This window comes from Phodopus roborovskii, unplaced genomic scaffold (genome assembly GCF_943737965.1).
Source record: "Phodopus roborovskii unplaced genomic scaffold, PHOROB, whole genome shotgun sequence".
In the NCBI taxonomy this organism is placed as follows: domain Eukaryota; kingdom Metazoa; phylum Chordata; class Mammalia; order Rodentia; family Cricetidae; genus Phodopus; species Phodopus roborovskii.
Window position 1 is genome coordinate 13,754,932 of NW_026126461.1, and position 26,555 is coordinate 13,781,486.

General features: G+C 42.0%; 1 protein-coding gene across 3 annotated transcripts in view; it reads left to right on the forward strand.

Annotated features, from left to right (window-relative positions):
• Positions 1-26,555, forward strand: part of Fer (FER tyrosine kinase) — a 216,124-nt gene that overhangs the window by 152,366 nt on the left and 37,203 nt on the right. For all 3 annotated transcript variants that reach the window (XM_051190878.1, XM_051190880.1, XM_051190879.1), the window contains one exon: positions 11,289-11,412. In XM_051190878.1, coding sequence (XP_051046835.1) covers positions 11,289-11,412 — 124 coding nt within the window. The remainder of the gene's footprint in view (positions 1-11,288; positions 11,413-26,555) is intronic.

Here is a 26,555-nt window from a genome sequence, read left to right on the forward strand (position 1 = left end):
TCCACTCATGTGATAAAACTCAGCAGTACGACTCAATCCACTCGATGCCCACTTTGAATTGACAAGTGTGCAGCTCATAACAAACTTCAGTAGTCTGGGAGCTGAAAGTAACTCATTTGTTACCTCACTGTAGTGTCCATTAGAAAGAAGTTGAACCTTGACTGCATTTTCTCAGGCCTACGTTGAATGTGAAGCTGTGCTCTGACCTGGGGACTTTGGGGACTAGTCTACTGTGAGGATTGCTCAGGTCTGGGCAGACTCCTGCTCTGTACTGCCTGGGGCCCTCATTCTGTGTCTCAGTTCCCTCACAGTCTGTGCATCTTTATGTCATGATTGGCATGCCAGATACTTCATGGGTGTTAAATCTCTCCAATTTACATTTTCCTTACCAGATGGGGACTTGAGATGATGAGGTCAGGTCTCCTGGATAAACTCTGCCGTATGGCGGTCAGCTCTGCCGTATGACTGGACAGATGGAGGAAAGTGGTTCCCAGTATCCACAGATTACCGTAGGGCATCATCTTTCAGTCCAGCTTACCAAGTAGATTTTGCTCCATTTTCTTAAAGATGAGGTGCACTGTGGAATCTAAAACCCTATTAATGAGATTTTCATACAAGTTTATATTAAGTCCATTGGTTGATTTGCTATTAAAATATATCTTTTGCCCATGCCTGATTCTGCTGCACGGCAATTGAGTCATCTAGAAAACACCAGGTCATTGGAGTGTGCATGTGGACGGAAGTTTGAAACTCTTGTCTATATATGTAGACCTTTCAAACAGTGACACAGTTCTTTACATAGAATCCTGTGAGCACATTCATTCATGTCACACACAGTCTCATTAGGAAAGGGATGGGACAGAACACTCATGGTAGCAGGATGCTCATGGTAGCAAAAGCATGTTATCTGCCTTTTTCTTTCAAGACTGACGTCTAGTTCAGGTTTGAGAATAAACTGCCAACCGCCTGCACATCTTATGACCATGACTTTTCCTTCCCTTTCTGTTTAGAAGCTTATTTAATGGGATATGTTTGGCACACAGGAAAGACTAGTGTGTAAAACATGTGTTTATTGACATTCATATAATCCTTTGAAACCTTTCCCCAAACCAAGGCAATGAGCACATCTGTCACCCTCGTCTCCTCTTGAGTCTCCCTGTGGTTCCTCCCCAGCCGGCTGTGCAGCGCCCAGCCAACCGCTGGCTCACGGCCTGTCCTTCTTCTAGTCACCGTTTCTTAAATCCTTGTGCAAAATGGCATCATGCAGTATATATTCTTTTCCCTAAAGTCTTGTACTTAGCATAATTGAGATTAATCCACTTTTATGTCTTATTTTCTTACCTAGCATACAAAATAATGCTAGTTCACACACCGGTGTACCTTGCTTACGTTAATTGTCCCTTCTTTCTCTTCCCTGCCCTTCTCCATCATTGGTTGCCTTCATCCTCCCCAAATAGTTTTTCTCTTGCTTTCATGTCTGTGTGGGGAAACTTTTGCCCAATATTTTACAGTTGCCAACATTTTGATGGACAGTGTCATTTGTTCTACCCATGTTAGTGTTGTCTCCGTTCCAAACAAGGTTAGTAACTGCTTTGCAGCTGTCCGGTGTGCAAACTGTTTCTAAAATGTATCTGCAAAGATTTTAATGCCCCTGCCCTTGTCAGATACATAAGCCCTCTGGAGTCATAAACCACAAATACAGCTTATACCAAACTAATACTTCAGAGTGTAAGTGTTTGAGAATTGCAGTTTAAGGTGAACATTCCAAGATGACCCTTTCTTGAATTATGAATACTTTACCAGCTTGCTTCCTGATTGTGGGGCGAGTAAAACTGAAAGTCAGTTCTGAATGGCAGTGGGGAACAGTAATCACAGGAACGGGAAAGTTTTGGGGTGATGTGACGCTTATTTTGTTCAAATGATGGACTTAGGAATGCTTAGAGTCCATTGACCCTTGCCTGTCTGGATGTGTGCTCAGATCCAAACTGCCCCAGAGAGCATGGCGGTTGGCAGGTGAGAGCTGGCCCACCGAGTACAACCGTTAGGAAGGCGTGAAGGCCTCTTCACTGGAGCTTGGTGACTGCCCTTTCTCTTCAACTCCTATCTTCCCGAAGTGACTGAATATTGGTTCTCAGGTCACAAAGACACATGGCCCTTGACAAACCCACAGAGCTAACTGAATTTAAAGATGAGTTAAAGCTTTAAAACTCTTAAGATTATTGTAGAGTTTTATGAAGGTTTGAACCTAATAGTATAATTTAAAAGAGAAAAGACAGTTTCCACTGTCTGAGCATCTGGGGCTGTGAATCCAGACATATACTTAATATCAATCTCATAAGCACCTCTCCGCCTCCAGAGAAACCCTTCAGTTTCCAGAATTCAGAATTCCTCCTTTTAATAACTGTTCTGCTCTGTGATTTCTGCAGTTAACTTTCAGCTTTTTTTTTTGTTTTTCTTTTCATGTTGGAATCTGATGTTTTCACGTGACTTTTAATCAGTTTCAGTCATGTGCCCTCACAGCTATGAACTTAGCTGAGAAATCACTGGCACCTACAGCCCCGGGTTACTTACAACTACAGCCTGACATTTAGCCCTGGATGCTGCCCTGCTCTTTGTCTCTTCCTCCCTTCCCTTGGCAGAGAAAGGGCAAACACCGCTGACACGGACTGAAGAGCGTGGCTCCTGGCTCAGTAAAGACCGCCTTAAAGTGGCATCTTCCCGTCGTAAAGTTACCCGTTGAGTATCACTCCTCAGTAGGCAAGAAAAGTCAGGACAGTGGTTCTCAAAGTGGTGCTTATGCAAAACTTGGAATTGGTATATCTGGTTTTGAGATAGGGATTCCCCATGTAGTCCTGGCAAGGCTAGACCTCATTTTATAGACCAGGCTGGCCTCCTTCTCACTAACATATGCCTGCTTCTGCCTCTGCCTCTGCCGTGCTAGGATTACAGTCATGAGCTGCCATATTGGTCCGAAGTTCTTAATGTTACAGATAGCAGAAGTCCTAATTCATGGAATCTATTTCATGTTTTTTTTTAATATGGTAGAACAGATGTGATAGTGATCTATATTAATATTAGCTGGTACACTGAAGATTTCAACTTGAGAGACCAGGTGATTCTTTTACTTGCTAAGTGATATTGTAAATTACCTGTTTGCCTGCATTTTATAATGAAGCGTGAGTGTGCCTGGTTGCCATTGTCAATATCAGAACGCGAGATGTTTGGAGTCAGCTTCAGTAAGTCAGCGTCCCAGAGCCCCTACCTCCCTAACTTGCCGCTCTGTTTGCTGCTTAGCAGCCAAAGGCAAACACAATGAAGGAGTTGAAAGAGGCCGGCTTTGCGGGATCAGCAGCTCTAACATTTGCGGACATAACCAATACCCTGTTGGCATCCCTGCCCTGCCTTTGCCTTGTTCTTGAGCCGCCGCTCCCTTGCTGTGGCCCATGCCCTTCTCCAGTGGGTGTTGTCCTTTAGGGGGTGGGTAAAACGCCTCTGCAAAAGGCCGCAGAGAAGAGATGCTGTGTTGCCATGAGCACCACGCTCCCGTGGACGTTGGAGCGGAGCAGTATGTGCATTTGCATTACTCATTGCTTTGTCCTCTGTCACAGTGGGTGTGCCTATGAGTAGGAAGTGCCCTCGCATAGGAGGCGGCTGGCGTGGTGAGCAGCATGATGGGTTCTCTGTCTACTCATGCTCCGAGCTCCTGTTTTCAAAATGACTTAATGGTACTTGAAGATCCTTGATTGAAAGGACAGTGTGGGAGTGATGACTACACATGCGTCCATCTGCACAAATAAGCATCCCTCAGTCTTGTAATGAGTCTTACCATTTTAGAGGCATCATTTTTATGTGTTCGTAATTATACTTGGAGAAGTCTGAGGCTTGTCAGAGATAAATAATATTTTAAATAAGAAAAGTTGCTTTATTAATGGCAGTCAACTTATTTTTATGCAAATAAAAACTGATAAAAATTTGGTGAGAATAGCTGAAAAAAATGAAGTTTTTTTGCCAACAAAAAAATTTCCCCAATAATCTACGCAATGCATATTAATCTGGGAATTTCTGCTGCTGCTATTAGAATCTTTGAACTAGTTGAACAAGTTGTTTTTCATAACATGCATTCACACACAAAAGTGTATGTGTATGTATGCGATTTCTTTGTCTTCTTTCACTGAAATGTTGTAGGTACTCAGACACTATTATGGCAACACCTGATAAAGTCCTCTTTACAGAAGTAGCCAAAGTTGTCATAATACTGTTTTTCCTCACATTTTAATATGGCAATATTGTAGAAGACAGAGAGGTGATGTTGGTGTCAGTGATCTGACAAAATGTCCTTGTCCAAGACAAGGTTGGACAAATGGAGCTCTGTGAGTGACCATTTTGAGAAAGATGAGCTGTGAGAGGTCTATTTGAATATGATTTCCCTAGCCAAGGAAGTAAAATACAAAATGTAATTTGTGAAGGATTTGATGTCCACGTTTTTAAGCGCGCTGTCATTTTGGGTGTGGAACGGGCATGAAGGTGGTTTCATCTGTCTGATCTATAGGTGCAGATGTGGCCATTGGACACCTGTAACACAGCACCTCAGGGACTCTTTAGAAGATCTGGGGCCGGGTAAGAGTGGGGAGGACCTTTGGCAGTCAGTCTCTATCCTTTGCTTTGTAAAGGCCAAGTGATACCTTCTCAATAGTGAACAGTGATCGTCCATCTCCTTCTGCCGTTCACTGAGGAGTTGTACCAAGTGCTTTTGGAGTTGAGCATGTATTTATTCCCTTAGAAGAGATTTAGCTCTAGTATTACTCCTGACAGGAAACTTAGGAAGTTCCACCTGAGGAGCAAAATAATAGCTCCAAAATAGTGTTATGGGAGGCAGGTGTTTCACTGATAAGGAACGATAAGCACAGCGTTAAGGAAGCAAGACCTTTGGGTTAACTGTAGAAAAGAGGATTGACTTAGCTTGTAGTTACTGTGATTTAGATTCATGACTTGGAAAGCTGCTGTGCTACCACTGTAGCACCAACACCACACGCCCAGAGTAAAGTCTTGATTTGGCAGGAAACGGGCAGTGGAGAAAGTTATTTAAAATAGACTCTGTTCATCAGAGGCAACCTGGGCTATAAAGCAAGGTCCAGAACATCCAGGGCCATAACAGAGAAACCTTGTCTCAAAAACCAGGGAGGGAGAGAGAGGGAAGGGGGAGGGAGAGAGGAGGGAGGGAGAGAGAGAATTAGGGGATTATTAAAATTATGATCCACCAGTAACACAAAATAACTAAGAAGACACACATTTGTTAAAAGTAGACATCATGTGTGCTACTGTGTTTCTAATGTGGGCAGTTAACTTTTGAATTGGAAACCTAGGAAGACAGCATAGCTGTGGAAGCCTTCACATGACATGCCTGTATGCTTCTGCTCACTCGAGAGGCTAGGACCTTCTGAACTTGTGTCATCCGGCCTCCTCACAGTATCAGAAGTATCAGTTTTGAATGTGTCACTTATGTTACAAACAAAGTTCTTCATTAATGTCATTAATGATGAAGATATTACAGTTCATGTCACACTTTTCTTGCATAGTTCAGCCCAGGATTATGCAAAGATTTAGTGATGTTTGATATTAACAATTTAAACGTCACTCTATGTTGTTTGCTTATTTGTATGAGGTGTGTACAAAGTGACTCCCCAGGTTGGGCTCTCTGAACTCGTGGGATAAATGGTAAATAAAAGAAGGTCCTGAGGGTGTGAATGTGAAAAAGTCACGTAGATGATAAATATAAAGCTCGTGTAAAGGGCCAATAAAATATTTACTATGTGAAAATGGAGTTAGCTGAGGAAAAGTTAAATGATGCATTATCCCTTTTAGAGTTGAGAGTATTGTAAATTTACCTTTGCTGATGGAGGAAGGAGGTGAGGTTTAAAGAACAGAAACTTGATGGGTCAGAGAGTTGGCTCAGCCTGCCATGAACAGGGATGCTGGGGTCTTAGGACCCAGATGCACCTCAATGTGCCCAGAGTTAAAGAAGGTTCTTAGTCCCGAGGGCTTGACTTTGATTTGCCCTGTTGAGTTGTGAACTTCCTGGGTAGGCACTCAGTTGCCCTTTCTTTTTGGCTCTTTATCCTTTGGGATGATGTTGTGGATGTTATTTTTAAGATGTGCTACATTTGTTTATGCTGTAGATCATTTGTTTTAATGATACAAAGATGTGTTGCATTCTTTTGTTTCATTTAACTCTTGAAGCACAGCCACACAGCAAGCCATGGACAGAATAAGAAATAAAGATGGATATATAGGATAATGATAAAAGCTCAGAGGCAAGAGATAGGCAGGATAATTTAAGTTAGAAAAATCTCGATAGAAATAAGCCAAGCTAAGACTGGCCATTTATAAGTAATAAGTCTCCATGTGTATTTACATAGGAATGTCTGCCACAGGCTTGACAACCTGAATATGTAGAAGCATCTCTCTAAGCTCAGTCTGCCTTGTGATGAGTTGAACCTTGATTTTGATTCATGGGATTGACATGATATTTAGGTGTGATTTGGGACTTACATTTTCAGACTGATAGCTATAGTAAGTTAAAAATTTTGTTGATGACAAGGTGAAAGTCTCTCAGTGTTACTAGGGTTGTTTTCTTTTCCCTTTTGCCTTCTGTTTCCATTCTGAGGAGACACTGCTCTGTCTGTCTAGCATAGCATCTAAGCACTGTGTGAGCAGCAGAGCAGAGAGCCTGGCCTGCCCTCCTCCTTAGATCCAGTGCGAGCATTGATCCTAGACTTCACCCTCCAGAGCAGGAGCAATGTTATTATAGCAGCACACACGGAGTAAATATAGAAAAGTATAAATATGAAATTATCCCTGGAATGATAAAACGCATTGAAACCTGAAAGTTTCATGGCATTGAGTAAACAGTGGTTTCTCACTGTGGCACCAGCGTCATGAGCAAACAGACACAGGTGACAGACATCAGACTTGAGTGCCGTGCCCCGCACAGAGCACAAGTGGGGGGAGCACATCTTAGCGATGCGGGAAGAGTTTAAAAACATGCCAGATAAAGGATTTATATCTGTACAGAAGACAGCCTCAATAACCAGAACCACCGCAGATTTTTAGAGAGGTGCAAAGAACCTGAATAATCATTTCTCTAAAGATAACAAGTGAACAGGCATTTGTGCCATTCAGCACAGCAAATCACCCGGGAAACGCAAACCAATCTCTTCACACCTGTTAGAATAGTTGCTGTCAAAGAACGGGAGAGTGTAAAATAAAAATTGAATGGTTTAAAAAAAAATGAAACTGAAAAAAAAAAATGAAACTGTTATGTAAAACAGACTACTGAAAAGCTTGGAGCTAGAGCTGTCACGTGACCCGGTCATCCCTCCTGAGCACAGGCTGAAAACAGGAATCCGGAGGGAGTTGTGTAAGTTTTCTGAGTATGTTTCAGCATTATTCGGAATAGTCAAGCTATGGGAGGAACCTAATGCTCATGAACAGATGAACAGCTAGAGAAAGTGTGGCATATGCATCCGATTGGGTGTCCCTTAGCCGTGCTAAAGAAAGCCACAGCAGGGATGAGCTTGGGGAGAAGGTGTGGTCTACTTACCTGAGGGTGGTATTATTGCAGGCCACTAGTGTCACTGAAGCACTATGGAAATAGATTGTATTATGCCCCTTTGGATTTATTGAGAGCTGATAAGAGATGTTATTTTCATTTTTTACCTTTGTGAGCTGGTGTTTTCCCTTACAGACTCTAGTATGGTTCTTAGCTTTGTAGTGTTGACATCTTAACTTGCAGTATGCCATAGGAAGGGATTCTCTAGTTATACCTATTTAAGGTTCTTCCTGAATGGCCTTGTTAAATGGCTTGTCAGTATTTCTTTGTTTACAAAGGTGTCATTTCTTTCCCCGAGTTTGGCGATTTTTCTGCCGTAATTTAACTGAATCGATTTTCTATGTCTTAGGTTTGTATCTTAGTGCCTCTGTTATATACTTGACTGTTTTAAATTAGCCCGTTGACGATGTGGCAAGAACTCTTGGGTGACATTGAAATGTTTCTTCCTGTTGCTGATATTTAAGTATATCTTCCATTTCTTCCATTTCTTCTACTTAGTCAGGTGTATAATATTGTGGTTTTTTATTTGGTTCATTGAGGTTTTTGCTTTGTTTTTATTGAAAATAGATTCTTTGCTCCCACAATACACCCCAATCACAGAATCCCCTCCTGGTCCATTGAGTTTCTCCACTCCCCCCCCCCCAAATATGGGTTTCCTTACTTGAATTTTTCTGTTTTGTTGTGTCCATGATGGAACTGATCTGCTTGTTTGTGCCCTCTTTCAGGTCTGTGATCAATTAGTAAACTTTCAAACCCTTCACGGGATTCATTTCTGTTTCCGTATTTGTTAGTCAGTAGCAGAGGAGACAGGTTCTTCTGGAGGAGTCACGTGGCATGCTTTGTTTTGTTTTGTTTTTCTGCCCTGCACCTGCTGTTTGGACATCCTAGTAGGTTTTAGTGAGGCTATCCTTTGTGGGCAGCCTTCTCTTGGGCACCCATTCTGTAGCACTGCCCTCTCAGAAGAACAGGACGACCAGCTTGCACCTTCTGCAGTAGATTGCAGATCAGGGTGTCTCCCGGGCATGTGGGATGTACGAAGCAGCCACAGCACTGAGATATGTTTTCTCGTGGTCTCCTAAGCATGACTTGCCCTGTTGAAGGGATCACCTGAGGGAATGGAGTAGACCTTCACAGGTACACAGTTTAGGGCAGGAGGTGGCGTCAGAATTGCTCCACCCGCCCAAGCCTCAGAGCTGTCAAACTCAAAAACTACTCTCCGCTGATGAGATCCACTCTTGGCAAGTGTACTGGGGCTACCTTGCCCTTGTTTCATGGCCTGAGTAGAGCATCCTGCAGCCTGAACTTTACAGCTTTAACGTTAATGTCTGTCCACCCACACTCCCCAGCATCCTCCTGGGTTCCTCTAGCTCTGGCACTGATGCAGACAAAGTTAAGACCCCTGCCTTGTGCTTGGTCCCAGTTCTCAGGCCTCCAGAACAACTCAGTCTGATGCAATAGGCTCTTTCTAGATTGTGCCCAGCTCCTTCCCTGACCCTATGCTCAATCCTAACAGAGCGACAAAATGGGATTCCTCTCCACTCCTGAGCCAAAGCCACTGCCTCACCAAATCCTGTGAGCACACACAAACGTATTACATATATATATACTTAAAATAATACAAACAAATCTTTACTATGAATACAAAAGGTAAATTATCTGCCTTTTAAGTTTATTTTTAAAAAGGTAAAAAGCCTATTGATTTTCTAAGTGGCCCACAAAACATGTGTAACACTTAATTTGTGACTAAGGTAAGAAAAGGGGGTTTTAAGTAGATTTAGGTGGTATTTATTTTCCAGTTGTTCTTACCAAAGAAAAAGCCATTAACTCTTCTCTTCTAGAGTTTTTCCATTTAAGGAAGCCTAAATCTTTAACAGAGTGTGAAAGGGGTTCAGGGAATGCCAAAAGGGGATAATCCTTCCTTACAATTTGTAATTTAATACAGAGGCCTGATAGGAGGTGACTGGTTGTTTTAAGGCCATGTGTTAAAACATACTTTACTTTCTGTTTAATGCCATAATGAACCTCCAAAAAAAAAAAAAAAAAAAAAAAATTAACAGTCTCTTGCGAATGAATGGGGCCTGAGAGTTTGCCTGGAATGTGCAAGGTGGCGGATTTCTGTGCAGGGGAAGGGCTTATCAAGAAGAGGAAAGGACAATAACGTGGCTCTGCTTTACCAAATGACCCAGCCCGTGAGGCCCCAACATGTGTGGGACCCAGCGTGCGTGAGGCCATGTGTGTGTGTGTGTGTGTGTGTGTGTGTGTGTGTGCGCGCGCGCGTGCGCGTGTGTGCGTGTGTGCGCGTGTGTGCCCAGCATGTGTGAGGCTGTGTGTGTGTGTGTCCCTGTGTGTGTGTATGAGGTCCCACATATGTGAGGCCCAGCATGTCTTGAAAAGATCCTAAACAGTGCAGTGCACACATAATGTAAATAAAGCTGCATGCACTCAGTGCTCTGCTCAGCCCTGGCAATGTATATATCTTGAAATGTAGTCAGTGCTTCTAAGTACTGAACTTTAATTTTAATTGATTTAAGTTTAAATTTTTATGCCTGATTTAGTTGTCAGAAACTTCTAAGAATATTTGGGCTAGGGGCTGGAGAGATGACTCAGTGGTTAAGAGCACTGGCTGTTCTTCCAGAGGACCTGAGTTCAGTTCCCAGCAACCACATGGTGGCTCACAGCCATCTGCAATGAGATCTGGTGCCCTCTGCTGGCCCATAGGTTATATGCAGAGCACTCATACATAAAATCTAAACAAATAAATATTTGGGATAATTTAAGCACATTAATCTATTTTTAAGTTCTAAGTTTTATTAAATCTAAATGTCAATTAAATATTTAAAATAAAAATTGCCTGTTAACTGTCATATTTCCAAGATTTGAGATTTATTGAGATAAGGAAAAAAGTGTTAAAATCACTATAACTTTTTTTTAGCTTCATAAAATAGGACTAATCTTAAGTTTTAAATTACTGTTTGGGTTATATGTATTTGTCTTGGACTGTGATGGTTAAAAAGCTTTTCTAAGACATCATTGGAGGCTGTAGACATGACTCAGCTGTTGGCAGCTGAGTCAACAGCCAGAAAGACATCAGTGGGATCTGCTTTCCATGCAAACGTGCATAGTAGGTGAATGACAAAACTGTACCAGAGTCACAGCATGGTGTGCGTATGTGTGCGTGTGTGTGCGTGTGTGTTGTGTATACCTGTGTGTGTGTGTGTATACGTGTGTGTGTACCTGTGTGTGTGTGTATACCTGTGTGTGTGTGTGTGTGTGTGTGCGCGTGCGCGCTTGTCCTTACAGACGTGGTTCAGTTTAAGTAGTATTAATTTTTTAGAAGGTCACTGCATCTAGAAATTAATATCGCTTGACTTTTTTGTTTAAGCCATATTTTATTTGTTATTAGACCAAGTAAAATTTCTTAGAAAATGTCAGTAAGATAAAAGAGTGTGCACAATGGCAAAGGGACAAGGTTGTCTCTGACTGTATTTGTGCTTGGCAGTGTTTGGCTGAGACACTTAACACACGTGTCTAGGAAAGTGATGGCTTCTGTCCCCAGGATGTGCAGCTTCCATGTGTCTTTTGTCCTCTGTGTAAGAACTGTCAGGCTCCTAGTGGGCTAGAAATACGACATATGGCTCCCATCATAATTAATCCCGTTTTTCTTTGTCAACTCTTGTAGGAGGTGACTTCCTGTCTTTTCTGAGGAAGAGAAAGGATGAACTAAAGCTCAAGCAACTCGTGAGGTTTTCCTTGGATGTTGCATCTGGCATGCTGTATCTAGAGAGCAAAAACTGCATACACAGGTAAGGAGTTGTTAAAGACATTTGCACCGTTATTGCTATAAGCCTAGAAAGCTAGCCTTTTCTGTAATACCACAGTAGGTTCCTTTCACAAAGCTTATATATTGATTTCTATGTTTTGTGTGAAAGCATTCTTTGATAGTTTCCAGAAGCACTTGGTTCATCCCTTACTGAAGGTAAGTACCTAAGTAGAAAATGATTTGACCTCGTATTTAGAATTTCCTTTGTCGTAGTCATGACTAGTCAGAGAATGGCCTCACTGTGTAGACCAGCTTAGCCTCAGATTCACAGAGCTCCACCTGCTTCTGCCTTCCAAGTGCTGGATTAAAGGGGTGAGCCAACACACCTGGCTACAACAATAATCTTAACTAAAGTTGGCTAAGGGTAAAAGATTTACAATGGTCATTTCAAAGGACTTTTAGAAAACTTACCTCTGATTTTTGTGTAGTGTCCTTGTCTTCCTACTTCACAGATTATGGTTTTATGTGTGTGAAGCAGGTGTCTAGTCCCCTGGGACTGAATTACCAATGGCTGTGAGACACGATGTGTGCAGGGAACTCTACAAGAGTAAAAAGAGCTCTTAGCCCCTGAGCTACCCCTCCTGGCCCTAGAGTGTGGCTTTAATTGTTTGTAGCTGAAAACGGCCTTTCATGTGGAATGTAGCACACCTTGAGATCTGTTGAAAAATTTGTGCTATTCCTCAGCTGTGGTTGAGTGGGCATGGGGACCACGTCTCGGGTGAGGTTGAGTGGTCATGGGGACCACGTCTCGGGTGATGTTGAGTGGGCATGGGGACCACGTCTCGGGTGAGGTTGAGTGGTCATGGGGACCACGTCTCGGGTGAGGTTGAGTGGGCATGGGGACCACGCCTCGGGTGAGGTTGAGTGGTCATGGGGACCATGTCTCGGGTGAGGTTGAGTGGGATGAGGAGGGGAATGTGGACAACAGATGCAGATTTTAGTTGCTGGAAGTAGTAGGTCACACTGTGTGCTGGAGCAGGATTCTTTGTCACACCTACCTGCCGGTTCCATTGTTACCCTCTGCTTTTGACTGCGGTTTCTCATTACCCAGCCTTGGACTGATAATGTTTGAGTATTGATTCCCCCTTGTGAGGAGGTTGGAAAATACAGAATTACAGCAAAGCCACCTCTGCAGTGCTGTTTTAACGTTCTTCAACAATTGCATTTACTTCCTTAAAATGTCAGGGAGGGATACTGTTTTCTAGAAATTAAAATAATAATGACTAAGCCATACGTACCACTATACTTTTGCCTGACTTAAATAAATATGTACCAAATCACACCGTAGAAATTTGTAAAACTTAACGAACATTTGAGTTTAGACAAGCTAGAGGTGAACCAAGCTACACAACTAAAAATATAAAAAACTGTTGCTCATGTATTTTGAGAAAATTTGCAAATTTTTTTCATATTTTTAAGGAATTATGTATCAACATTTCATCAAATTCTCTATAGTAGCTGCTCTTTGGGTTTTTTTTTTTTCTATTAGGCATCTATGGCTATAAATCTTAAGTAATATACAAATTACTTTACTAATTTGTGAATTATCTGTAATATGCTCTGTCATTTCCCTGCTACAAGTCCTGGCGGTAAAACCTAGGCTCCCCATGTGTCAGGAGCATGCTCTCCCACTGATTAAATCCCAAACCCTCTTTTTACTTCTTATTTTGAGACAGGGTATGACTATTTTCCAGGGTAGCCTTGAATTAACCATGTTATTCAAGCAGGCCATAAAGTTAAAATCTCCCAACCCTATAATGATCTTTAATTTTTGCTATGCTACATTTGGTGAACCATTGCTTTAATTTTGTATTTTCAGTGGTGACTTGTTAAATCATCAGAATCAAAACCATTCTAGACTGCAGATGGCAATGTCATTCAATTTTGTTCCCCTTTCTGAATCATAATATCATCTGTTGTAATATTGTTTTTATTGTCCTTTTTAATATGTTTCATAATTTGGCATGTTTTTGAAAGCCATTCTTTGCTTGATTAGTCGTAGCAGTGATGTGTGTTTGCTAGCCGGCAAGATTTTACTTGAACAACATCACTGAGAGCAGGAGCAATAAATAGCTCTCAAGGTTAATGCCAGCCTCCAGTGATTGGTATTTGCTCTCTGCGGTATGTGTTCAGAAGAAATCCAGGATCGGCTACAGAGGTTCAGTAATTTATCCGTCATCTCTGACAGTCATTAGCATCACAGCCTAAGTTCTGTCATTCCTGGCATTCAGTACCTTCTGTCTTTATTCTTATAAATGCATTCCTAATGCTTAGTCCTTGGCATGCGTTTTACTCGCCATACCATAGAAAAGAGTGCTGTTTTCCTGTGATCACATCCACTGCATTCTCCTAATGTACCCCTGCTCCCCTTGCTAACCGTGAGAGCTAGATGAATTTCACATCTACAGCAGACTGGTTTCGTTCCTCTTTACACTTAGGTGGATTCCTTTTCTTTTCACTTTACTACAGCAGTATACGGCACTGTGCTGAGAGGGTAAGTCATTCTCTGTGTTGAATTTTTAGTAGTCGGGAATTGTGCTGTGGAGCATGTTCTCGTGCGCCAGGATGAGGAGAGAGATATTTCTCTGGGAGAAGCAGTAATTACAGTGAAATCGAGTTGCTTTATAGTTGAAAATGCAGTCAGTGCATACTATCAAAGAAATATCCAAAATATGTTATATTCACTTCAATGAAGGTGTTTATTCCTTTGTAATAGTTTCTGATGGGAATATTCTAAAAATTAATTTAAATAATATAAACCATAATGTTTTGTGATTATCATCCAGATAATGAGTAAATAAGTGAGCCTCATTTTTAACATCCAAAAATTACTAAAATAAATGCATTTTGAAGATTGTAAACTCCAAACAATAGTGTTTATAATATGCTTCAGTTGTGTGACTTACAAATGTTTATCTGTTCACTGACTCATTAACTAAGCTAGAACTCAGAACGCGAACATATTTCTAATTGTCACTCTGCTAAATGATTCTCTTTAACATTTGAGCAACACATTTTCTTTGTATCTGTTACTATAAAAAAAAAGTTAATGTTTTATGAAGGAAAAAAGTAAGTGTGAAAATTCAATGGAGAAAGTAAGGAAAGCATCCAGAAATGGCCTGCCTTTGGAATTTGTTTTGGTTTGGTTTCCATTAACTTTTACAACAGTTGTCTTGAGAATCTGTTTATAGCTACCCCAGTTTTTGCTCATAGATAGGAACTTGGAATATTTGTGTTTGGGCTTAATTTTAATCAGCTCAACTTTCTTTATAATAATTTCGTAAACCAATGTGAAATTGTCTTTTCTGCGCTATCTGAAATACACTGGGAAGTTGTGCTGTGGCAATTTTCATAGTGATGTCATCACATCATTGTCTATGCCATAAAAGGGATCAAACCTGTCTAGTGTAGAGGTCATTAAAGGCATGATACATACAAACAGCAGTGGACTCTAAGGTTCATAATCCACATAGGTGTGAGAATATTAATTCCATTTCATCTTCATCAATAACAAAGGTGATTAAACAGAATGTAAGTCTTTGGGGAAGGTGAGAAGGTTTCTGTCGTGAGTAGCAGCTCTATAAATTAAGGTCTGACAGGTAGTGATTAGGACTCGGGAAGGGCCTCGTGTACCCTTTATTTGCAGTACAGGTTAAGTGTTCCCACTCTGGGTACCTGAAAGCTCCAAATTCAGACAACTCTGAGCACCATCATAATGACCATGGTAAAATCCCACATTTTGAAACTTTATTTCATGCATTAAGTTACTGAAACTATTTTATACAATTTTCATCATGCTATATATATTAACGTATATGTGAAACATAAAAAATTATTTTGTTTAGATTTGGAATCTGTTTCCAAGATACCCCATTATGTATATGAAAATGCTAAAAATGTGAGATCTAAAGCACCCTGATCTGTAAGTGGACATTGGCTGTCATGGAGCCGCTCTGTCCCAAACACCCAGCAGCCGCTTCCAAATTACCACACAGAGGCTTATATTACTTACAGATGTTCAGCCAATAGCTCAGCTTCTTACTAGCTAATTGTTACACTTAAATCAACCGATAATTCTTAACAATCTGTGGCCACGTGGCTTGGCACCGTTTCTCAGTTCAGCATCCCCATCTTGCCTCTCTGCATTTGCAGCCGACTCTGACTCACTCCGTCCTTCGTCTTCCCAGAATTCTCCTAGTCTGGCTCTTGGGCCCGGTCTCTTCTTGTCCAGCTCTCGGCCAATCAGCTTTTGTTTGACAGTGAGCCTAATCCACAGCACTGATCCAGTTTTCGATAAGGAGGATGCAACCTTCACCTCACAAATGTAGTCGCTTAACCTGTGCCATGGTGCCTAGGGGACAGTTGCGGTCCCTGACGCCAGTTGCATGTAGCAACAAAATAATGACATGAAAAGAAAACAAACTTTGTGATATGAACAGGTTCTTTGAAAGGACTGTGAAAATGTATATTATGATTGATGGTGTTAGTGTGGGGGCTGTGTGGTGTTGGAATAACCAGGAAAGCTTTGCAGAGCCTCCCACCTCACTGAGGTGTGATGGTCTATTGTTGGATAGAAGGAGAGGAGAATATTGTACCTGAAGAAAGGTTTGGAGGCTGGAGAGATGGCTCTGTGATTATGAGGGCTCTTCCTGCTCTTTAGAGGACCCAGGTTCAGTTCCCACCACCCTGAGCTCACAGCCATCTGTAACTCGAGTTCCAGGGGATCGGACCATCTCTTTGGCCCCCATTGGCACTTCACACAGGTGTTGTCTGCCTCCTCACACACCCTTTACCATGTACTCGGAAGAGGCACTTTAAGACAATAACTGAGTCCAGGAAAGAAGAAAGGTCATCCTGACTTCATCTTAGTGTGACTGAAGCTGTGACAGAATTGGGAGGCCACCATACGGGGAACGGCTGAACCTTAACTCAAAATCAGTTGCATTATGGAGTCATTGCCTCTGGTGGTTCTTGCCTGTGCTGTGGTGGTTCTTGCCTGTGCTGCATGGGGACTTCATCACACAACATGCACATTTGGCACTACACACATCAGTACAGCACACACGAGTAACAAATGTGCTAAACATCTTGACTCAGATTCAAGACTGTTGTGTCACGAGTACCCTGGTTTTTACTGCGCGAGCACACACACGCACGCGCGCACACACACACACACGCACACAGAGAGAGAGAGAGAGAGAGGAGAGAGGTTTAATTACGGAAACAATTTTTTTTCTTATTATCATTCTTAGCACATGATGATCAAATTAGTTCATCTTTGGACTGTATTGCATTTGATTTGCTGGCCTGAGTAGCATTTTAAATTCACTAAGTTAATATTTGCTTGGAGATAGAACAGAACTTCCAGTAATGTTTGGAGTGGTTCTAAACATTTCTGCCATTTTGTATTTATTTGAAGCGATATTCTCATCATTGGCAAAAGTCACAGCATCAGTGAACTCTGAAAAGTACTGAAAATGCTGTGTCCTGTCAGGTCAAACATTCAACCAAGATTTGGTCTTTGTTGTTGCTGTTTTCCAGACAGGGTTTCTCTGTGTATTCCTGGATGCCCTGCAACTCCCTCTGTTGACTGGGCTAGCCTTGACTTCACAGAGATCCATCTGCCTCTGCCTCCTGAGTGCTGGGATTAAAGTCATGCACCGCCACCTTTTTGTAAATATTTAATTCTTAATGAATCCTAATTAAATTTAATTCTTAAAAATTAAAATAAACAAGAATATCCAACTCATTTATGAAAAATAATTTTGACTTAATTTTTTAAAATCCTAACATTTTATATACTTTGTAAGTATTTCAAAATAAACTTCTTTATGAACTACCAGTAAATATTTGATATGTGTATGTGTAATATGTAATATGTTAATTATATTAATATACATTTATCACTAGAATCATTTAAAATGCCCTAAGCTTGTTTAAGAAGCCCTAATCTACAGTGTCTCCCTGTCTCGCTCCAGTGCCTGTGTGTTTCTCTGTCATATTTAGGCCTAAGGACAAGTTGAATATCCCTTGGAAGCCTGGACACTTTTTTTCCCTGAGTATTACAAATGTTGTAATATGTGCATATATTATGTTCTGAGTTTTGCAGACTTTGTAGTATGTGCGTATACATATCTTGAGTACTTCATACATGCCCTGACTACTGCAGACTTTGTAGTCTGTGCACACACATGCTGAGATATCTTGAGGATTAAACCCATATTTAAGCACAGAATTTTTTGCATCTCATATTCATTTAAATGTGTTACCTGAGGTATTTTGTTCAGTCCCTTTAGCAAACCTTGCTTTGATGGCAGCCTGTCACATGAGGTCACGTGTGGATTGGAGATATTTGACCTGCAGTGCTAACAGCAGACATGTAATGAGTGTCTTCTAAGTAACAGCCACTGTAATAGGGGTATTAGTGAAAACTTCCTTACTTTTTACTTGTGTTCTTGGCTGACTGAAAACGGGAAGCAAACCAAACCCCTGCAACAGTGTCTGGCACTGAAAGGTTGAGGAACGGCTTCAGAGTTAAGTGTCAGCTCCGGTTCTGTCCTGAGTCACACAGAAGCGCTATGTGAGATCACTGACTTCCATGGTAAAGGGATCTCTGGTCAATAGGAGATGGCGAGGCGAAAGGCTGCACGGTGCTTTGTAGGGTGATCTGGTTTCCATCTGCTACAGTTCTATTTTCTCAAGGCAGAGCATAGAGCAGCAGGGGCTGTGCAGGGGGATCTTAGAAAGATGCTCGGGACCATGAGAGAGTTGTTAAGGAGCAGGTGTATTGTTGTGTAGAGTGGTATGGAAGGGCCCCATCGCTGAGCCTCTGTGGCCCTGGCAGGCCAGCCCATTCCTTAGAGAGGCAGCCATGGTTCTGACAGAGAACTCACTTCCTGACCAGTGGGAGAAAGCAAGCAAGGAATGTTCGCCCCCCTGAGTAAAGTTCTTAAAATTTACATTTTGCCTCTTTAAAATTAGACTGCTACTTACTTATATATTTTAATGAATGGATAAAGTAATTATGCCTATGAGTTAAGACCTTTAAAAATCAAAATCAAGACATTAACATATGGTGTGGCATATAAATAATCCATAAATGTCTATAAGCAAATGAATCATAGTTCACATGAAACTTAAGATTGGCTCCTTTTAAAAAATGGCCTTGTGCTATCTAATGATTTGCTTTTAATCATACAAACTTGGGGTTGTGGTGTTGGGATGTGTGTGTGCACGTGTTGTTTCCATGTAGGTATAGATGCATGTGTAGGCCAGAGGTCAGTGTTGGATATCTTCCTCCCTTACTTTCAGATTGTTTTCCGCTTCAGGCTGTCTGAGGGAATCCAGAGCTCACTAATGGGCTAGACTGGGTGCCAGCGTTCCCAGGTACCCTCCAGTCTGCATCCCCACTCTGCTAAGATCGGATGTACACCTCAGTGTCTGACTTTAAGTGGGCTCTGCAGTCCAAACCCATGTCCTTATGGCAGGCAGCTTCCTAATGGAGCCCTCTCCCCAGCTCCCCATACTATATGATACTGTTTTTCCTAATGGATACTGTATGAAGTAAAGAAAACTGAAATTTTCATGAACAATATACACTTAAATACATACCCTAATACAGAGCATTGAAGTTACTGTATTTCTTCTTTTGTGATATCATATACATTCTAATGAAATTCTTTCTTCTCTTTGTTATCTCTAAAGTGCCTGTCCCGTAGGTGATACTGGTAAAAACCCCAATGTGTTTTTAATTAACATTTTTAGATTTGTCTAATTTGTGTGGACGCATTTTACCAGCACATATGTGTGTTTACAACACAGCCATACTTGCTGCCCGTGCATGTCAAAAGAGCATCAGGTTCCAAAGTCTTCAAGAGCAGCAAGGCCTCTTAATCACTGATCCATGTCTAGCCCAGCTAATGTGTTGAATGCCGTAGTTGTAAAAAGCATGCTCCCTACTCAGGGAAAATGAAACTGGAGATCTAAAAATGCATTGGTAACTTCATCAACAGTGGGGAGGGAAGGAAAGAAAGGATTAAGATCTCTAAAGGAAAAGGTCCCTTGCAGCCGTCTAAGGTCTAAGAATGGCCAGTGAACATTTGATGACTTACTAATTTTACACGATCACCTTCATTAAAACTTCATAAGGAATTTCTGAAGTAGCCTTTTACTATACTCACCAAAATGTTTTAGAGTCTTTATGTCCCCAATCTAATTGAGAAATGCTTTATCTACATTTGTTGTAAGCATCTAGGTTGAAAAGCAGCCACATGGCAGATGCGTCATAGTCTACTGAAGTCATAAGATGCAGATGAGTGTTCTTCATGTGCAGGGGATGTGGCAGATGCTGCACATAGAAGGCTGAGCCATCAGATGGGGTGTCTTTTCCAGGAGCATGAAGTCTATAAGCAGACACATCAATTCACACAAGATAGCATGTGAAGACGTTATCGTTGGTATCATTCCATAGCCGAATCACGGAAAGCATGCTTAAAGAAGGGGCATTTGAACTAAAGGTTAAAAAATAACTAAGGGAAGGTGGAAGAGAGGAAGATGATGAGTTAGAAGGAGAAAAGGAGGAAGACAGGCATGGGAATGAGGGAGAAAATGACTTCAAGGCAGCAAAAGGGGTCACACTGGACTGAACTGAATACTGACTTGAGATTTGATCTGAAAGTTTTGCATGCAGCAGACTGTGAAATGTGGGTTTGGTGTTGACCTCAGAGCTAGGACAAGTCCCTGTAGTGTTCCAAGAAGGAGAATTCAAATTCTCACACTGGAGGGAGATGTGACTGGAGATGAAGGCTGTCAGGGACACAGGTACAGCGGGGTCAGTTCCCGGCTTATACAGCTGAGTGGTTAGGGCTCTGCCAGAGACTCTAGAAGACAGACCATGTCTTATGTACAAACAAGAGGGCGTTGTGCATAAGTTTTAACCTGTAACATATTGGACCTTGAGTGCCCGTAAAATACTTCTGAAGCTGTTTATTGGGTAAGTGAATATGCAGGTATAGAACTCAGGAGAAAGGTCTGACTTAGATGGAGCAATGTGGCAATGGTGGAAACCGACGGTCGGGCCAGCAAAGCTTTGCGTTCGTGCGTCAGGGAAAGAAAAGTACAATGAAGGTACGAGGAAAGCTCATAGTATGATAATCCAGTGAAGCAAGCATCCTTTTTTCTAGTTCACAGTTAATTTTGCCTCCAGGTTTTTAAAAAATGAGCAACATCAGAAATTACTTTTAAGATGATAGTGTACCAACTGGTGTACAGATAACAAAATAATGATGTTTGTGTAACTTATTTAAATCACCATTCTGATTACTTAGCCCTCCCTTTAAGGCCCCAAAACAAATTATATCAGCATTGGTAAATGTCCAGTCCCACAATAATAACTAGATAGCAAAAGGGAAATGTATCTCATGGCCTTTAGAATTTTTTCAGATTCCATTCCATTGAATTATGTCAGAAAACCAGACTTGTAAAAGTTCCATACACAGAAATCCATTGTATTTGGGGGGAATGAGGAGAGAAATCTAGAGGCCAGCATCATTTTTTCCTGAAACTTTTGTTGTATTTCATCAGAGCGTACACTAGAGAGGAGGAAACCTGCCAGTTTCTTTACTAATAGATGCTGATAAGTAGTGCTTACTGAGTCTCTTACATCCATGGCAGAGTCACTTTTATCTGTAGCCTTGGTGGAAGGCTTGACTATTCCTGTTGCCTCAGAGTTTTCAGTTTTCTGCATTCTAAGTGTAAGATGAGCAAAACAAAATCACGGTGTCCATGGTTTACGTTACATCTCTGTGTGAGCACAGCTTGACAGCTTGTCATCTGAAGTGTTCACAAATGCACTGGACTCCTGGTTCTAAGACCCCCCCCCCACGAGTGAAGCCACATGAGCAGCATCCTGTGTTTAAATGTGGCTCTCCTGCCCTTGCTTGGGCAAACGGTTGTGTGTACTCTGCTGGTGGCCATCGCTACCGATGGCGCTGCCTCCATGAGCCCCTCCATGCGTGTTCCTTTCAGATGTCACTCTGTGAGGAAGGACAAATAGTTTGAATGCAGACAAGTAGAATTTTTAAGGGCAATGTCGTTTTCCACTTCATGTGTATGAAAGTATTCATTAGGCCAGAGTACTAAAGCGGAGTGAATAACAGCGATGAAAACCATGTGTTGTTATGCTTTCTTCTCAAAGGTCAGAGAGCAGAAGGTTGTGGGATTTAGAGCTTGATGATAAAAGCTCTGGCTACTTTCTGTCATAAATACCAGAGCTCTTGGAAGGGGACCTACTGTGAGACAGTTTGTCCTAGCTTTTCAGCTATCATTTCATCTTAGCAGATGGGGTTTTTACCTTTATGTGAAGGACCGCGAGCCCTGTTGCGTCCTCCCAGCTCACAGTGTAGCTCCATCCTACATGTGAGAGCTCTAACAAAAGCTGAGGATTGGAGGGGAGAGCTGAGTTCATGTTCTCCTGGCTGCTGGCTTGAGCATTTTCACCTGTTTATTAAACATCCCAGTCCCTGTGGGTCCTCAGTACCCAGTGTTAGCAAAGATGTGGCAAGAAGAGCAGAGACCCGGGCCTGGGGAGGCGGCTCATTCAGTAGCACTGCTCTCCCCGAGGATGGCATTCAGTTCCCAGCACCCACGCCAGGCCACTCACCACTGCCTGTAACTCCAGCTTCAGGGGACCTCAGGGCTGTGGCTGCTGTAGGCACCACACTCACATGCACAAAACCCACACATGCTACAGTCACTACAACTCCACGCATAAACCCACACACGCTGGAAACAGTACACCCGCGTGCACAAAACCCATACAGTGTAGACAGAATACTGTCATGCACAAACCCACACACTCTGCAGGCGCCACGCTCAAGATGCACAAACCCACACACACTGTAGACAGTAAGTACACTCTCATGCACAAACCCACACTGTAGACAGAAAGTACACTCTCATGCACAAACCCACACACTCTGTAGACAGCACACTTCCATGCACAAACCTGCACACTCTTAGGTACTGTAGTCCCATGCACAAACCCACACACAGACATGCACATAGTTAAAAATAATTCTAAAGGTCTTGAAAGATAAAAAGCTCCTAGCTGTAGCGGTCAGCTGGGAGGCTGGGACAGTCACAGTGCTGTGGGAGCTTCTCAGTGACATTTTGTGGGAACGTGGCGAGAGTTGGGGCCACTGATTCACTTACAGGCAGCCTTGTGCGCAGGTGGGATGGGAGGTCTGCGCTCAGCACACGCGTGAACCCCATGCTTCCCTGTGAGCCTCCCCACCCCCCTCCCCCGCAGCTATAATCAGGAAGATGTGAGCTGTTCCCAGAGAGGTAAGCTCCACCCCTCTTGTCATCCCCTGGAAGGCAGTCAGTTTGGCTTGTTCCCTTTGCTGCCTACAGCCAGGGAGAGCAGCCTTACCCTGGGGTTTCAGACTCTGACTCTAGGGACTGAGAAGTAGTTATAAAGCAAGCAGATTATTCATGCCTAATTTGTTGCTGAGAATTATTAAAAATCTTAAAGATCACTGAGGGTCATTGTCAGCAGGAGGAAATAACACTGTTTATACAGCCATTTCATTTTTTAATAATTTATTTCTTTTATGTGCATTGGTGTCTTGCCCGCATGTGTGTCTGTGTGAGGATGCCAGATCCTCTGGAACTGGAGTTACAGACAGCTGTGAGCTGTCAAGTGGGTGCTGGGAATTGAACCCTGGTCCTCTAGAGTAACAGCCAGTGCTCTTAACCACTGAGCCATCTCTCCAGCTCCCCCCACCACACAACACACAGTACAGCTTACTCCATTAAAAACTGCCTGTAAATAGGAAGCTCCATAGGTCTGTAATTTACCTCTTAAATTGCTGTGAACCATAAAAGTAGCCTACCAGGCGCAGTGGCTACTGCCAGCCTTGAATGTGAGTGAGGCACTCTCCGCTCTCCTTACCCACTCACTGTCCGTCATACAACTATTTATTACACACTGTGAGAAACACTACACCATGGAAATAATCCGCACGCAATTCCTACATCATGAAATTGATTTTATGTGACTACATGGTCGGACTACACCTCTACCTACAGTGTTGATTAAAAATGACTACTTCCAGTTGGCTCTGAGGAGGATAAACAACAAAGTTTTCTTAATTAAGGCACTCCTAGTAAACTTCAAATGTCAATATGTGAGTCTAGTCTGTTTCCCGTGTTTCATTAGTAATGTGATGCTTTTCTGATTTCTATTTGAGAATTATTGAATCAAAATCAAGGGGGGGGAAGGAGCTATAATCATTGTCACACTTATGGGGTCTGCCTTCCTGTGTACAGCATCTATTTTACACTGTTTAGGGTCTGCCTTCCTGTGTACAGCATCTATTTTACACTGCTTAGGGTCTGCCTTCCTGTGTACAGCATCTATTTTACACTGCTTAGGGTCTGCCTTCCTGTGTACAGCATCTATTTTACACTGCTTAGGGTCTGCCTTCCTGTGTACAGCATCTATTTTACACTGCTTAGACTCCAGCAGAGTATTACAGGCTTGGGACTGCAAACGATGAGGTGCCCATATTAACATTAAGCAATTTCCATAGGTTAATGTAGTGTAAACTTCCCGAGAATGTACATACCAGTGTATTTAAAATTAATTCACATTATGCAAGTTAAAATGGTCCGTGCTGTTTGTATTAGCACATGGATTGCACAGTTCATACACCTCTATCCAAATCCAAAGAAAGATTTGGATTGGGCATTTAACAAAATGATCCCACATGTGTATGACAAAAGAAATATGCCATGATATAAACAAAACTAGGGGTATAAAAATAATTTCCCATTTATATATGTTAACATAATAATAAGGGTAATAATATATAGAGATGTATTGCAAAACCAATGGCAGGAACTAGAATATAATGTGAAAAATAGACTAGCGTGGAGATAAAGGTGAGGATACAGTAAAAGCAGTTGATTAAACTAGTGGGAACATAGCTGAGTACGTGATGCTTGAGCACAGGTAGCTGCGTGTGGTGAGACCGGGGTCAGGGTTCAGTGATAAAGAAAGGCACTTGGACCTCTTAACAACATAAATTCAGGGTTTTTTCAACAGTAGCTTCTACACTACTCAATGCAAAAAATGCCTTGTGAAGGTGTGAAAATTTTAAAATTCAGTGCCCCAAATATGTACTTTAATATTCTCATCTAATAATGTCTACATGTAGCTTTTCTTCTTCCTAATATTAAAATTGGATATTAGACCCTCAGTGAACATAATAATTAAAATGCCTGTATTTCAGAAATAGTTAAGAAAATGGATAAAGACTTGACACCGTAGTAAAAATCACAACTAAGACATGTCTGCTGCCTGCTCATGATGGTACACAGCTGGAACCCCATGACTTGGGAGGCTATTGCAGGGGCATCAGGAGTTCGAGTCCAGCTTGCGCAGCATAATGGACTCTGCATCAGATCAGTAAAAGATACAGCTTAACAGAGCCAGGTATTTAATGAGCCATCGTATTATCTCATGGGTGTTAATTGACTTCTTCACACACTTTGATTATTAAGATAAATGTTTTCCCCTCAGGAAAGCTTTTCCGTATTTTAGTCACTGTTCTATTGCTGTGAAGGGACACCATGAGCATGCAACTCCTACGAAAGAAAGCATTTGATGGGGGGGGGGTTGCTTACAGTTTCAGGCTTAGTCTGTTATCACAGAAGTGGGGAGCGTGGAGATGGCAGGTGATGGAGAAGTAGCGAAGGCCTGCTCTGCAAGCAGAGAGACAGGATGGGCTTTTGAAAGCCCAAAGCCCACCCCCAGGGACACACTTCCTCCAGTAAGGCCACACCCCCCAATCCTTCTAACCCTATTGAAAAGTTACCCTTCCTGTGACTGAGCTTTGAAATATATGAGCCTATGGAGCCTTCTTACTCAGAACACCACGTAATTTCTTCCTCTAAGCACTCCACTACTGCGCTGAACAAAATAGCATAGCATCACACACACACGCACACACACGCACATGCACACACACTAAACCCTTCTATTAACTTCTATTAACCATATCCAATAGCTAAGACAGTATGAATCATATACATAATTTAAAAGTTTATAAGTAAGCCACCTTAAAGGTACAGATAAGCAGATAATTTTAATAGTTCGCTCTATGAATTTTCTTTTTTAGCGGATTGCAACTTGTATGGATTTTCTGATCTTGTATTCTTTTATAAGACACATTACCTAAATTGAGGCTCATCTCCATTTGAATGGGCCATCCTTCCGATGAAAGAGGCAGCCATCCACAGAGAACATCAGAGTGGAGGGTCAGGGGAACTGTTGACTCTCACGCCTGCCCAGCACACCTGTCTCCTGCCTTCGCAGGCAGGCACGCCCATCACAGCGGTCTGTTTACTCTCCCAGACATTGCTAGACCACTAATGTGGGTTTGTTGAGCAGACCTAGGGAAGAAGAAGCTAAGTTACAGAAGAAACATTTCCTACCAAATTAGTCTCCTGAAACATGACACGTTAAATCTCACAATACCAGTTCTCTAGCGTTTAACAATATAAGAGTCTTTGTGCCTCAGATCAGCCATCTGCATTGGATGACAGCTGGCCTTCTTTGTAAAGATTGCTGAGGGCTGTGGACCTAGTCCCACGCTGGATAAATCTCACAGCTACAGATTACTTCCCTGCCAGTCTTGATAATCCTTAGCTGTAACATAAGAGTGTTCCTGTGGTCAGCATTAATCAAACTGTGCAATAGCAGTAATATTACTAACCATAGTTTTCCTATACTTTCTTTGACTGAATTATATAATGATATTTAGAACTTTAAATCACAACAGAAAATATGAGGTCCATACTATGTTTGCTCTTCGGGCTTGTGAGATGTTTCAGAAAATCATCTTGAGAATAATAGTGCAGTTGGATTTAGCTGCTTACAGCTTGCGGTTTATTTTCCTATGTAGATTGTCCTCTGACAGCAGTCAAGGGAAGCAGCTCCCGCCGTTTCATAAGGGAAAGGACCCGGTGTGAGTGAGAGTTATGTTCTTTCACCTCCTTGACCTCGGCTTTCTACCTTCAAGTCTCATCCTCTTTTTCCCATTTTCATCGTGTTTGTGCATT